General features: G+C 36.3%; 2 protein-coding genes across 2 annotated transcripts; one reads left to right on the top strand and one right to left on the bottom strand.

The window, feature by feature from the left end:
* Positions 1-2,609: 2,609 nt before the first annotated feature.
* On the top strand, positions 2,610-4,731 carry LOC106378771 (receptor-like protein 35). Its single transcript, XM_022695668.2, has 2 exons — positions 2,610-4,373; positions 4,466-4,731. The coding sequence occupies exons 1-2, from the start codon at positions 2,610-2,612 to the stop codon at positions 4,535-4,537; spliced, it is 1,836 nt and encodes a 611-aa protein (XP_022551389.1). The 3' UTR covers positions 4,538-4,731.
* A 5,674-nt stretch (positions 4,732-10,405) lies between these two features.
* On the bottom strand, positions 10,406-13,107 carry LOC125580350. The gene is made up of 2 exons (XM_048744711.1): positions 12,997-13,107; positions 10,406-12,626 (listed from the first exon to the last, which is right to left on the bottom strand). The coding sequence occupies exon 2, from the start codon at positions 12,621-12,623 to the stop codon at positions 11,136-11,138; it is 1,488 nt and encodes a 495-aa protein (XP_048600668.1). The 5' UTR covers positions 12,624-12,626; positions 12,997-13,107; the 3' UTR covers positions 10,406-11,135.
* Positions 13,108-15,070: the final 1,963 nt, after the last annotated feature.

Below are 15,070 nucleotides of genomic sequence, written 5' to 3'. Positions count from 1 at the left end.
TACTAGGCACTTGTGTCGTCCTGATCAAAGGGATGCACTTCTCCATCTTCGATTGGAAATCTTTCTCATCTCATCTCACCTACCTTGACCTTTCTTCTACTCAAATTTTGGGTCAGATTCCATCTTCTATTGGAAATCTTTTGATTAACGCAGCTTCTCACGTCAGCGACTCCAAATCTTACGGTGGCTACTTCGTGTGAAACGACGCGGACAATGGTGATGACATAAAAGTGTCGCCGTAATAGTAAAAAATAGTCGCCGCGTGAGTCGTAACTGACGCTACAATTTTTAGCGGCAAAGTGGTTTTTCAGCAATCTTGCTTTTAAAGTAACGGAAATATAGAGCAAAAAAGAGACGCAGACGCTAACGCAGCGTTTATCAGAAGAACATGACTATTGTTGGTGATATCCCATCTTCTATTGGCTATCTAAACCAGCTGACCACCTTAAGTGTTTATTAAAATAAGCTCAATGGAAGCTTGCCCATTACACTACTGAATCTGACAGAGATGTCATATTTAGTACTCAGCGTCAATCAGTTTACAGGAACAGTTCCTCATAACATCACTTCACTATCCAAATTGAGAATTTTCGATGCAAGTAACAATGCTTTCACTGGAACCCTGCCTTCTTCTCTCTTCACAATTCCTTCTATTGATTACTTTAATTTGTCTAATAACCAACTCAACGGTATTCTTGAGCTTGGGAATATATCTTCACCACCTAAGCTACAAGTTATGTTGTTAGAGCTTTTGTTATGTTGTGTAGTGAATGTTGGGTGATGATTTTGCGGTTCCTAGAGCTTTTTTCACTGAGCTTTTGTTGAAATGCTTATCCCTCTTCTTTTCTTTTCATTTCAGGTTCGATTCATATTGGTGGGTTTTTGTCAAAGGGGTCATGCGATCCTACTTTGTTAAACGACATTGTTTCGGTCCTTGTGCTTGGATACAAGTATCCTGATATCGCCGATATTTTCAGCTATGTTGGATCAAAGTGTCACAATATATCTACTAAAATATCTAACTGTTGATCACCAAATTCATAGATACCAATATATTATTCAGTGAATTCACAAAATGAATGTTGAATATTAAATAAAGTCAGTTCAGAATATTTCCTTCAAATCTAATATTATTACCAAAAGATTTGCAGAAATTTCAAATGAATTTTGCACCGTAAATTTCTCTAATAATGTTGCCGCATATAAGATATTATAAGTAACATGTTTTTTTTATATTTAGTTATAACATCTATACTATTAAAACATAATCTCTAATATGATTATGCCCTTGCTTTTTAAGTTATTTACCAAGGAATGCTACTGTCTTTTTCTGTTTAAAAAAAAATAAAAATCAGCACTAATTACACCCAATCAGAAATCATCGATCTTTCAAACCAATAACATTACAGCATTATTTAATATCGTTCCACCTTTGTCACGTTTTTTCCAAACCAATTACATCCAATAATTCTTACCAATTACATTTAAGCATTGTTAAAAAATACAAATATCTCCATATCTTAAATATTGATTATTTTTTGTAATAGCATAATTAATCAATGTTAAAAAAAATATTGATTATTTATAATTTATTTTACACCCTAAAAACGGGTCATACCCTAAATCACTACAAAATAACTTTGAACTATACAAATCCTAAATCCTAACATACATACAAACCCTAAGTTTGAGAGAGGGAGAATGAAAGACAACCACTGAGAAATCAGAGACTAAACTTGAGTCCAGAACCCACATAGCATACATGAACGAAACATTATCCAAACCTGAAGTGGTAAACATGGTTAAAGGGAGAACCACCAGAGTTGCGATGAAAGCTGAAAAGAGATGCGAGAATAGAGAGAGAAAGGGAGACGAAACGAAATCAGCAAACTATGGAGCCGTCCTCGAGCTATAAAAGAGAGCATATAAATTAGAACACCAAAAAATAGATCTTGAAAACCAAGACTAACAGAGACTATTGACGGTAAGCCAACAACGATGAATACAACATCAAAGACGACTAAACTCTAACCCAACCAAAGAGACGCAGTTCCTAACATCAGCTGAAATCTAAGAAAGAAGAGGAACTGTCAATATTGACTGGAACAACCTACAATGCCATGAGAATCAACCGAACAACTGAAAACATATAAACTTGATCTATAACAAATACCATATAATCTCACAGGTGAACAAGACAAGGAAGAACAAGAGAAAGAGGTGAATCTTTTTCTGGTGATGGTGAGAAGTATCGCACACCAGAAAGATAACGAAATACATAGACGGTGACGGCTCAAGGTCAAAATATGGGGAGAGGGCAAAAAACATAGTTATAATTTTCAAAAAAAAAATATAACACAATTTTGACGCTGAAACCGTTAATCTTAGAATCAACAAATGCGTAGATGCAAAGTTATTGAAATTCAATATTCTTTTACGTCAGAGGTTCACTTCACTACTACCAAGTACTATACACACAACAACAAATTATTCAAAAAAACAAAACAAAATATATTAATATATCATATATACTACATAACACACTAAAAATAACAAGTAATGCTCTTAACAAATAAAAACGACAACAAAATTATATTATCCAAAAAATCATGTTTTTGGCAATAATAAAACAATATTCCGTGGGATGGTTAGTTATAAACCTAAGCAAAATAAGATTTTCTTACGTCTTCTTTGGTGTGGACAAAAACAGTGAATACCATTTCTCTTATATTTTCACAAACCTTGTCCGACTACGCCTTTCCCACTACAATGCACAAGGTCCAATTGACATTAGTATCTTCTCGCATCTAAAGTGGCTCGAAGTTCTTGACCTATTCTATTTGAACACGACCACTACGATTGACTTGAATGATATCTTGTCATATTTTAAGTGGCTCCGTTGGTTGGATCTCTCAGGCAACCATGTTTCAGCCACAAACAAGAGTCCAGTTTCAGATCTCCCTTTGTTGTATAAGTTGCACTTGTCAGGCTGCAGTATCACCGAGTTTCCAGAGTTTGTAAAATCGCAAAATATAGAGAGGTTAGACATTTCCAACAATAAAATCAAAGGACAAGTGCCCGGATGGTTATGGACGCTATCAAATCTGTATTACCTGGATATTTCGAACAACTCTTTCACCGGCTTCAAAAATGCAAAGAAACATGGGCTATCTTTAATGACCTTGTTAGCCTCGAACAATAATTTCACGGGAAATATTCCCGCTTTCATATGCAGATGGCGTAATCTTAGCACTCTTGATTTATCGAAAAACAACTTCATTGGTTCAATCCCTCGTTGTCTGGGAATTAATCTCAAGTATACTCTTAGAGATCTAAACCTTCGTCAAAATCGTCTTCAAGGACGTCTTCCAGAGAATATATTTGGAAGATTAAGAACACTTGACGTCGGTCATAACCAACTGACGGGAAAACTTCCAAGATCTTTGATCCGGTTCTCTAGTCTTGAAGTTTTGAACGTGGAAAGCAACATGATCAATGATACGTTTCCCTTCTGGCTGCGTTCTCTACCAGAGCTAAAAATTCTTGTATTACGCTCCAATGCCTTCCATGGACTGATGCATCAAACTTCGTTCCCTAAGTTGCAAATCATCGACATATCGCACAACCACTTCAATGGAGCTTTGCCATCAGACTACTTTGTGAAGTGGATTGCTATGTCATCACTTGGGACGGTATCTGATCAGCCGGACGAAATGTACATGGGATATTACTATTACCAAGATTCAATGGTGTTGATGAATAAAGGTTTAGAGGTGGAGCTTGTACGTATCCTAAAAATTTTCAGAGCACTTGACTTTTCAGGAAACAAATTTGAAGGAGAGATCCCAAGGTCCATAGGTCAATTGAAAGAGCTTCATGTGCTCAACTTTTCGAACAATGCTTTCACTGGCCACATCCCTTCATCTCTAGGAAACCTGACAGCTCTTGAGTCACTCGATGTTTCCCAAAACCAGCTTTCAGGAGAAATTCCTCAAGAGCTAGGGAGCCTCTCATTCCTTTCATACATGAACTTCTCTCATAACCAGCTTTCTGGTCTAGTACCTGGAGGCACCCAGTTTCGAAGGCAGAACTGCACTTCATTTGAGGGTAACATGGGACTTTCTGGCCCTTCTCTTGACGAAATTTGCAGAGATATTCACGCGTCAACACCACATGAAACGCCGGAATCAGAGGAGGAAGAAGAAGAAGAGGAAGAGGTGTTGACTTGGATAACAGCTGTAAAGGGAGTCATACCTGGTATTGCCTTTGGATGGGTGATTGGATACATACTTGTTTACTACAAACCAGAGTGGTTCATGAACCATTTTGTCCAAAGCAGCGAAGATGCAGCAGCAACACAACTCATTAAAGAGGTAATATTCCAGTTTTAAATCAACTTGTTAGCAGACATTTGAAGAAACAAAAAAATTATAATAATCACCTGGATAAACCTTTTGTTGTATAGGTCTTTGATAACTTACCTGAAGAATCTGAAAGAAGAAATCCAAAGCAACCACCATGTCCAAATCTGGATTAGTGAAGATTTGGGTTATTGTTTCTGGTATAGCTTGGTGTGTGTTGTCCTCTCTGTTTTTACGTTTTTAGCAAACTTCTTTGTTTCTCTGTAATTTAACATCAATTGCTTAGACGTGACCAGAGCAACAAACAGACGATCCAGATTAACACTATAAGCACCACATGAGTTCAGAAAAGGATATACATACTATACGTGGATATTTCGATTTTCATATTAGTGAGACACAGAAATAGATAGCAAAACTAGATTTGCAAATATTTTATCAAAAGAATCCATTTGCTTCAAAAGCACATCTTTTTTATTGTCAACAAGCAAACCTTATATTTACAAAGTCAAGTTTGATTTAACAAACGAAAAGTCATGTTTTGTTTATTGTTTTTTTTTTCTTCTTCTGGTGATTGGTATATAGATGAGTAGAAGAAAAGGAAGAGAAATAGATAGTGAAAAGGGACGGCGGTGGTGATGGGCTTTCTCATTCTCTCAATTATCTTGTCAAATGTCTTTGTTTTCTCCATACCCACACTCCCTTGTTTCTAATGCAACCTGCGATTTATTTGTTTAAATACGTACTAGGTGGATGTCCGCGGTTTCACAGGTTTGAATGTTTTGTAATAATATATTTATTATAATTTTTCAAATTAAAATATGTTTTTATCATTATGTGTTTTTGTTAAATATTTTTCTAAGAATAATTGTTTCAGAAAGATAAATATGGCTATTTTAAATTTTTTTGAAATTTTGTATTGATAATTGTACTAAAATTAGTTATGTATAATATTCATGATTAAGTTTTTAATAAAATTACTTAAGTTTTGAAAATATATAATACTGAAACTTTTGAAATATTTTATATAGTTTAGAAATACTTGATTGCTACAATGATTTTATGAAGAATTATATATATTATATAAATCACATATTTAATAACCATAAATGGTTTTGTGCAATATATTTAGGTCGTTTGGATACTGATAAAAGTATTTCTAAAACTAATTTTCGTACTCGTAAAATAAAGAAAATTTGAAAATCCATTAACAAATCAAATTATAATATATTTTTCTCAAACTCTATATATGATCGACACCTAAGAAAAAATAAATTAAGTGATTTATCTTTTAATATAAAATGAAATTTAAAAATATATTTTATAAATTAGTTTATAAGCTTGTATAAATAAATTAAAACATCTTATCATAATTTAAAACATATGATAAGTCAAGATAAATAATTTTATAAACATATTTATAATTTTATAAATGATTTATAAATCATATATGGATTTTATCAGATATTAATAGTCATTATAATACTTTACATACAAATATAAGGCCATATAAAAATATAAGGCTTTATATAAAAATATAAAATCATTATATCGATTTTAATAAAAAATTTGTTTACTATTTTATGTCGTTTATAAATATATAAAAATTGATCAAACATTATTACTCTTTCTGTAGTTTCAACAATTAGTTACCATAAATAATTATTTGTAATATTATTTAGATTGTTTGGGAAGTGATATTAACTCTTTGTGGACTTATTTTTTCTTTTAAATCTAATTAAAATAAATAAAAAATAAATAGAAATTAAAAATTATCAACAATAAATTTATAACAGTTTTTTAAGATTTTATAAATTTATAAATGATCGACACATAACCAAAAATATCTTAAATGAATTCTTAATTAAGCTTGTATAAATAAATTAAAACCTCTTATCATAATTTAAAACATATAACAAGCCAAGATAAATAATTTTATAAACGTATTTATAATTTTATAAATGATTTATAAATCATGTATGGATTTTATTAAATATTAATAGTTATTATAATACTTTATATACAAATATAAGGCCATATACAAATATAAGACTTTATATAAGAATATAAAATCATTATATCGATTTTAATAAAAAAATTGTTTACTATTTTATGTAGTTGATCAAACATTATTACTCTTTCTATAGTTTCAACAATTAGTTACTATAAATAATTATTTGTAATATTATGTAGATTGTTTGGCAAGTGATATTAACTGTTTATAAACTTATTTTTTAAAAATATAATAAAATAAATAGAAATTAAAAATTATCGATAATCAATTTATAACATTTTTTAAAGATTTTATAAATGATCGACAAATAACCAAAAATCTTTTAAATGACTTTTCAATTAATATATAGTAAGGTATATAACTTTGGATTTAAGTTCTTTCATTAATATATAGTAGGATATATAACTTTGGATTTAAGCTCTTATAAAAAATGATCAATTTATTTCTCTTTTTATAATTTTGACAATTAGTTACCATAAATAATTATTTGTAATATTATGTAAATTATTTGGCAATTGATATTACCTTTTCTTTTTAGATCTAATTAAAATAAATAAAAATGAAAAATCATGGACCAATCAAATTATAACAATTTTGTAAGAGTTCACCTATGATCGATATGTAAGCAAAAATCAGTAAAATGACTTCTCAATTAATATATAATAGGATAGGATATTATCTAAATTAATAATAACCCAAAAATATATATATATATGCTCAATTTAATTTGTTTTAGCGATCATCGTCTACTTTATAAGAAAATTCTTCTTTGATCAATATGAAATCTATTTTATATTTTCCTTGGTTGACTTTTCATCTAATCTCAAAGTCTTGCTTCTCTTTGTTTCAATGTCCAAATATCTAAAAAGAGACATTCAACTGTCTGGCCATGTTCACTCTATCTCTAGTACGCTATCCTTTGATTTTTCAACATTATATTTAAACATTTTCAATCTATAACTCTATTTTTCTCTTCGAATTAGAATAACTCTATAATAGAATTGATTTATACTATGGTAATATTCTATTTTAGAGTGAAAAATAGTACGATAAACAAAAAAGAATATTCCATTTATAGATTAAACCAATTATTTTAATCTATATAAAGTGAAATATAGAATATGGTTGAAACTTTTTTACTTCAAATTTTATTTTATAGTGAAAAAAATATAATGGGATTGGAGTTGCCCTTGAAGCTCAACACCACAATCTCGAACATAAACCAGTATATGATCATGATTTATGACCTACGAGCTTGGACTTAAACACACGAGCCAATCATGTAGGCAATGAAAAGGTCAAGCCAACACAAATGATGGCCCATCCCTTGTCCCATTGTGTTCCTGTAACGACCGTGACCCAGGTTTCTTAACCGGTTTGATTTGTGTAATTATTATTATTATTATTATTAAACCAAAGCTTTTTTTTAAGTCGTGCGTGTGTGTATTTAAAATGAATCAAAACCCTATTAATTTTATTTGGTCGAGAGTGGAGCCGCCTTATCATATGATCATCTCGTCCTTCTCTCTTTGGTATCTTCTTCTCCATGCACCATTTCTCATCTCCTCCCGAGCTCACTTCCCTGTTAGTCTCTTCTGCTCCTTCATTATCATTCATGTGTTGGTGTGAAAGGAGAGATCATCTTTATTGTGTTCGTGTGTTGACGTTGGAGGATACGAGACGCGCCGTTCACCATCAATCACCACCGGATCCATTGTAGCTGATTCCTATGGAACAATGGTAGCTCTTGCTCTTGTTGGTGTCATGTAGCAGAGCTGAGACGTGGGGGAGAGACGAGTGATGTCGGCGTTGTCGCTTCTCATCATCATGACGCCGATCCACACCACCACCATACCAGCCGTGAACTAGTGGACGAGTATGCCATGCTACCGGAGAGCCGCGGCGTGTCACCGGCGATAGTACATCATGGAGTCGGAGATCCATAACCGTGAGCCTTGCCGTGAGGTTGAGTGGTCTTTATGCACTTACTTGAGCAACAAGTAATCTTATGTTATAAACCCTAGATTAATTATATTTTAATTATGTCTTATTGTTTTGCTTATATTCTTTTCTGATCTGGTGTGTTTGATGTCTCGAGTTTTAACCCGATTATCTAACTGCAAGTGCACAGTAAAGTACGCAGTAGTAATACGGGATCGAATCCACAGGGACCGATGATCACACGTAGAGTTGCAGACAAGTTAATAGCTACAGCGAATCAAAATATATTTTTGATGGTTTTTATTTAATTTTCTCTAGTGTCACAAAGCATAAACAAGCATATAAAAAGATGATTTAAACGATTTGAAAACTATTTTAAAACAAACGTTGGGCATTGGGAATTCTCAGGAATTTCTTTTTAATCAAGATACAATTAATGGAAGACACAGGGATATATTAAGAACCGTCTAGAACTCAAACACGATATTAGAATTAACCTACTTCCGTAGCGCTAATTCTCTATGTTATAGAAATCTCCACACTAACTTCCGCTGAGTTTCAATTTCTAAACAAGCATTAAGAACAGGTTCAATATGTTCACAAAGCGCAATAACATCAACTTCCGAGGGTTAAGGACACTTTGCTCATCTAAAGTATTTTCGGAAGTTCAAACAATCACTTTCGGTGCATCAAACAATCTGAAATCATGAACTAAGTGATCAATTCAGTTCAAGCAGTAAGAAATCCATTAGATGAAGAACCAAAACGTAATCCCTTAGTCTACACACGTTTTATGGATCAAAACATCAAGAAATCCCCTATGAGAACCCCTAAACCCAACTAGATGACTACTCACACATAACTAAGCAAGAACAAAACGATTTTGATGAAGAAAACATGATAAGATTGTATTAAAACAGAGTAAAGGTTCAGAAGATCTTCTCCAAATGGTTTTGAGATGAACTCCTTTACAAATCTTCACAAATCACACCAAAACAAGTACAAAACACTCAAATCTTCTCTCTAGAACTTGTAAATCTCCTCCTTGGTCGCCCCTGGTCTTTTCTGAGTCTCAAAGGTCGAGTTCTTTTCTTGAATTATTGAGGGGAGTGGGTAAAAAGGAGTGAAAAGCTCGTTTGTGCGTGTGGAGCCCGTAGCGCCTGAGATCGGTCGATCCACATGGCCGGATCGGTCGATCTCGTGTATGAAAGCCTGGGATCGGTCGATCCAGGTATCCCGGATCGGTCGATCTCGTGCTCTGTGCGATCAATACTTCATTCGGTCCATTGTTCGGTCCATCTTGCTTCTGAATAAATCCCGAATGCGTTCTTTTCTTTCAAGCTATCTAGTAACCTGCATATTACACTTAAGAACACCAAAACGCATCAAATAGACCAAAACATTAATTAAAACCGACCATTTAATTGCTCCAAAACGAGTTTAAAACCGTTAAAAACACGGAATATCAACTCCCCCAGACTTGAATCTTTGCTTGTCCTCAAGTAAAGAGGATTAAAATTTGGGAGCTCACTAACCCTCAGTAGACCTTACCTTGTGATTTCGCTAACCACTTAAATCAGAGACTGTCAAGGCATTCATTCCAAATCCCCACCAAGACCGCGCAAACCTTTCCATATTTCAGACCTGCAAGTCTCAGTTTCAAGTAATCAACTCTTTACATTCATTAAAAAGGGCGTGACCTTTCCACCAAAGATATCTCCATCAGGTATAACGGGCTCGGTGTTTGGGAGGCTGTTTTAGTGTTTAATTAGGTGAGGCTCAAGTGTTTGTGGGTATCAGCGATATCAAAAAAAAAAAAAAAAATGCAAAACATTATGCAAAATCGCTGGAGAGACCGAGTATATTGATAACCATGTTTTCGAACTGCTCAAGTCTCAAATGATCAAAACCCAACAAATCTCAAACTCTAACCCCAAATTTAAACAAAGCATCATCTCTAGTACATAAAATAAAAATAAAATGTCTAAATCAAATATACTGAATGAGATATAAACATGAACTCTTTTTTTTTTTGGACCGATTACTTGCAAATGTTTTGTGGTAATCGATCGAATCATATATATATATATTTTTTTTTTTTTTTTTTTTTTTTTTTTGAAAACAATATATACAAACCGAAATCGAATATATACACTGCGATGCAATCACACACTTACAAAACCCAATTTTTCCATTTACACCTCTAGACACACAGGTCCGTGTCTAACCACCTAAATGTTCCGATCCTACCTAAGCAGTCGGATGAACCATGTCTACCCTAATCTCTCCATTGTTTTTGCACATGTATGCACATATAATCAGTGTGTAAGAATGCATGGAGATGAAATAAAAGGGTAAGGTGTAGGTGAGGTACCAAACTATTGATGAGTCTGGCCATTCAGGATTATTAAAGAGTGGTAAAATGTGGTAAAGAAAATCCTGAATGTGTATATGGTGTACCGTTTCCTGATGTTGATTCCTGGTCAAAAGAAATTAAATTCATTAATGGTCAAAAATAGTTGAATCGATTACAATTCACCGAGACTTGATAAAAGATTTAAGGAGAGGTTGCTTGGTCAAGTGGTTCCTCGGTTTGTCTGCGCTAACAGTCCTGAAAAATGGTCAATATGAAATGTAATGCACAACACACAAGGAAATAGTCTAATAATCATCACAGGGTCTGAGAAAAATACGGAGAGAGTTTTTAAAACACAAAGAAAATAAAAGAAATAAAAGCAATATGGTACATAAGTAGCATCCTCCCCCAGACTTACTTCACACCGTCTCGGGGTGAAAATAATTCCAAGAGAGATTACCGATCAGGCGTTGCGGTCAGTACGCCTCTTGGAGCGCCTCTCCAAGGCTCCATCATCATCAGAGTCCTCCGCTGCCTCAGGTCCAGCAGCGGTGTCGTGAGCGCCTGAGTCGTCATCGCTATCTCCAGAAACAGCTGGCTGTGATGCGCATCCCTTCTTAATGTTGCAGATTCCCTTCCACATCTTCAGCAGTATGGAGTTGTTGGTTTGATGGCTCTTGATGGACCAAGCGTTGATCTCAGCAGCGGATGCAGTAGCGGGAGGTGCTGGTGGCAGCATATACGGAGTGAAATCCGTGGGGAAAAGACTTTCCTCATCTTCAGGTTCCTCCTCTATATCATCATGTGGTGCCTGCTGGTGTGTCGATGATGATGCGACTCCTTTCTTCTTCAGTGTCGCGGGTCTGGTGCAGAGAGATGGAGGCGGTGGTAGAAATATGAGGGCACCTGGATCAGTCAGCTCGGTGATGGCGGTATCGGGTAGCTTGACAAATTGCTCTCTCCCTTGTTGGTTCTGGAACTGGTAGATATGAGGGGCGGACTTGTCGATGCTTCCTCGCCAAGGGCCGGTGAGGTAGTGGCTGCTAATGAGTGCTCTCATGTCGAAAAAGTTCTGATACATCCCCTTCTTATCCACCACTCTGTCAACAGGTGGAAGAAACACTCCACAATGCCTTAAGATCTGTGTGATAACCGCTCCAAACCCACATCTCTTCGTATCTGAAACTTTGAAGTACGCAAGCTTCTCCGCGATCACAGCTCCTATGTTTATGTCCTTCCCGCTAACATAGGTAATGTCCGCGCCTTGAGGCCATAGGTGTCCAGCCCCGATGAACAGAAGAGCTAGCTCATCTTTTGTCACTGCAGCGGGTTCCGTCTTCCCATAGATAACACTGCTGATCACTCTCACTGCATATCGCAGAACAGGGCTACGAATTCTAGCTTGCTTGGCCTCTCGAGAGATGAAGTTTCCTGAAGCGATGAATGTCCAGAAATCATTGTGTTCCGGGAAGTCAGGAACACAAGATTGACGTCCTTTCCCGAACCCAAAGACGTCGCACAGCTGAAAGATGGTCATGGAGTGGAACTGCCTGTTCACAATGAAGGAGAACATCGCCTTATCAGCAACTGGGTTGTCCTCGTCAGGATGGTAGAGGCGGGCTGATGCGAGGAACTGCCTGGTCAAGTCAGCATAGCAATCACAGTGAAGATCGAAGATGTATCCCAGGCCAATCTTCTCGAACAAGGCTTCAATATCCTCGGTTATCCCCAATGCATCTGTAGTGTCTCTGTGAGCGAAGCGCGACGGACATATTTCCACTCCCCTCATCTGCTCATAGAAATCATCATCATGTATATCCCACTGCTGGGTTATCTCTCGATTCGCAGGATGAGACCTATCCGTCTTTCGGAACCTGCCCTTTGTGCTGAGCCTAGCAGTCTGTACCGAGGAATCCCCACGCTCACTCTGCTTCTTCTGTCTCTTAGGCATTATCTGCAAAATTAATTCATCAAAACCCAAGTAAGAGACATATAGAAAAACACTCTTATATAATCATTTCTGATCAACATCCTAAACATGTAAAAATTTAGCACACATCTCTTCTCTAAACACAAAATAACACATCACACTCCATTCCAATTTTCGTTTTTCAATTAAACTCGAAAATTTAATTTTTTTTTTTTTTTTTTTTTTTTTTTTTTTAGGCAAAATCGCAATTCATCCTACAAATTGGCAATCTAGGTAACCCATGAGTATAATCATCACAAATAAACCATCCTAGATGCTATTCCATTTATAATTCGGAGATTCCCCTAAATCTAACCCTAGGGCGATTTTTGATTCCCAATTTAGAGAGTCATACCTGTGTCTTGATGAAAACTGATGGTAGAAATGGATAGAGCTTGAAAAACTAATGAGTTTAGCACCAAGAATTACAAAAATCGGTTGAGATATGATGAAAATCGATTTGCATGTTCTTGAGAGGTTTGAGAGAGTTTGAGAGGAGAGGAAGATGAAATCAGAGGTGTTTGATCGTTTTTTCGCGAGTTGGAAATTTTATGGGTGTTTTCCGGTTTAAATTAAGTGAAATCAAACCGGAAATACTTACCCTAGATCGACCGATCTCACGCGTAAGGATCGACCGATCCGTGACATGGATCGACCGATCTGCGTATGACGGATCGACCAATCGCTTACCTGGATCGCCGTTCTGTTTCTTTCGGATCGATCTATGCCTGATCGTGATACATGCCTAAAAATCATCTAAAAACACAACCAAAAATCAATTCACACAAGAAAACATAATCACAAAAGAGAAAGAAAATCAAACCATGTGGGTTGCCTCCCAGTCAGCGCTTGTTTAAAGTCGCGAGCCTGACTATTTTGTTGTCCTTAGGCGAGATCGGGTTCCGTTAAAGGAATGTTGGTTCCTTCTTCGGGTTTTGCATCTGTGAAGTAAGGTTTTAGCCTCTGCCCATTGACGGTGAATTTCCTCCCATTGTCTTCCAAGACAACAGCTCCATAAGGTCTAACCTCTGTGATGGTGAAAGGTCCGGACCAACGAGACTTAAGCTTTCCAGGAAATAGCTTGAGTCTAGAGTTGAACAGAAGGACTTTGTCTCCAGCAGCGAAGTCTCTCGGGATTATCTTTCTGTCATGCCATGCCTTAGTTCTTTCCTTGTAGATTTTGGTGTTCTCATAGGCGTTCAACCGAATCTCGTCCAGCTCGTTCAACTGAACCATCCTCCTTTCTGCTGCGGTTTTAATGTCGAAGTTCATCAACTTCGTTGCCCAAAAACCACTGTACTCCAATTCCACAGGTAGGTGACAAGACTTTCCATAGACCAGATTAAAAGGAGTGGTGCCCAAGGGAGTCTTGTAGGCGGTTCTATACGCCCATAAGGCGTCATCAAGCTTCACAGCCCAGTCTTTCCTTGTTTTGCCTACAGCCTTCTCCAAAATCCCTTGATTTCTCGGTTCGATATTTCAACCTGCCCACTTGTCTGAGGATGATAAGGTGTAGCTACCTTATGCTTTACTCCATGTTTCTTCAGCAGTTTATCGAACGTCTTGTTGATGAAGTGAGAGCCTCCATCACTAATAACCACTCTCGGGATCCCGAATCTTGGAAAAATGACTGTCTTGAACATTTTCTTGACAACACTAGAGTCATTTGTCTTGCTGGCTACTGCTTCCACCCACTTGGAGACATAATCAACCGCAACCAGGATGTACTCATTTCCATAAGAAGATGGGAAAGGGCCCATAAAATCAATTCCCCATACATCAAAAACTTCAACTTCAAGGATGAAATTTTGGGGCATCTCATTTCTCTTACTGATGTTGCCCTTCCGCTGACATGCATCACACTTTGAGACAAACTCATGGGCGTCTCTGAAAAGTGTAGGCCACCAGTAACCAGCCTGCAGGACCTTAGAAACCGTCTTGAATGTTGCAAAATGGCCTGCGTATTCTGAACTGTGGCAGTGGAAAAGAATCCCTTGCATCTCATTCTCCAGAACACATCTCCTGAATAAACCATCTGAGCATCTCTTGTAGAGGAAGGGATCATCCCAGTAGTAGTGGTTCACATCTCTCATGAACTTTTCCTCTCATATCCCTTCAGGTTCGGTGGTTCAATTCCAGCACATAGGTAGTTTGCAAAGTCTGCAAACCATGGGAGATCATCCTGAATTTGTCTCATGGCACAGCAATCAGCCTGATCCAAATACTCATCCTCCAGCAAGGTGATCACATAGACATTCTCCTCGGGTAATGTATCATCCAGTGGTGTTTCAGCTTCCACTCTCATTCGGGAAAGATGATCTGCCACTCCATTTTCTGCTCCTCTCTTGTCTCTGATCTCAATATCAAACTCCTGTAGGAGTAAGATCCACCTTAAGAGTCTCGGTTTAGCATCTTTTTTCGTCATCAGG

Source organism: Brassica napus, chromosome C1 (genome assembly GCF_020379485.1).
Source record: "Brassica napus cultivar Da-Ae chromosome C1, Da-Ae, whole genome shotgun sequence".
Taxonomy (NCBI): domain Eukaryota; kingdom Viridiplantae; phylum Streptophyta; class Magnoliopsida; order Brassicales; family Brassicaceae; genus Brassica; species Brassica napus.
This window is presented reverse-complemented; position numbering and strand designations above follow the sequence as displayed.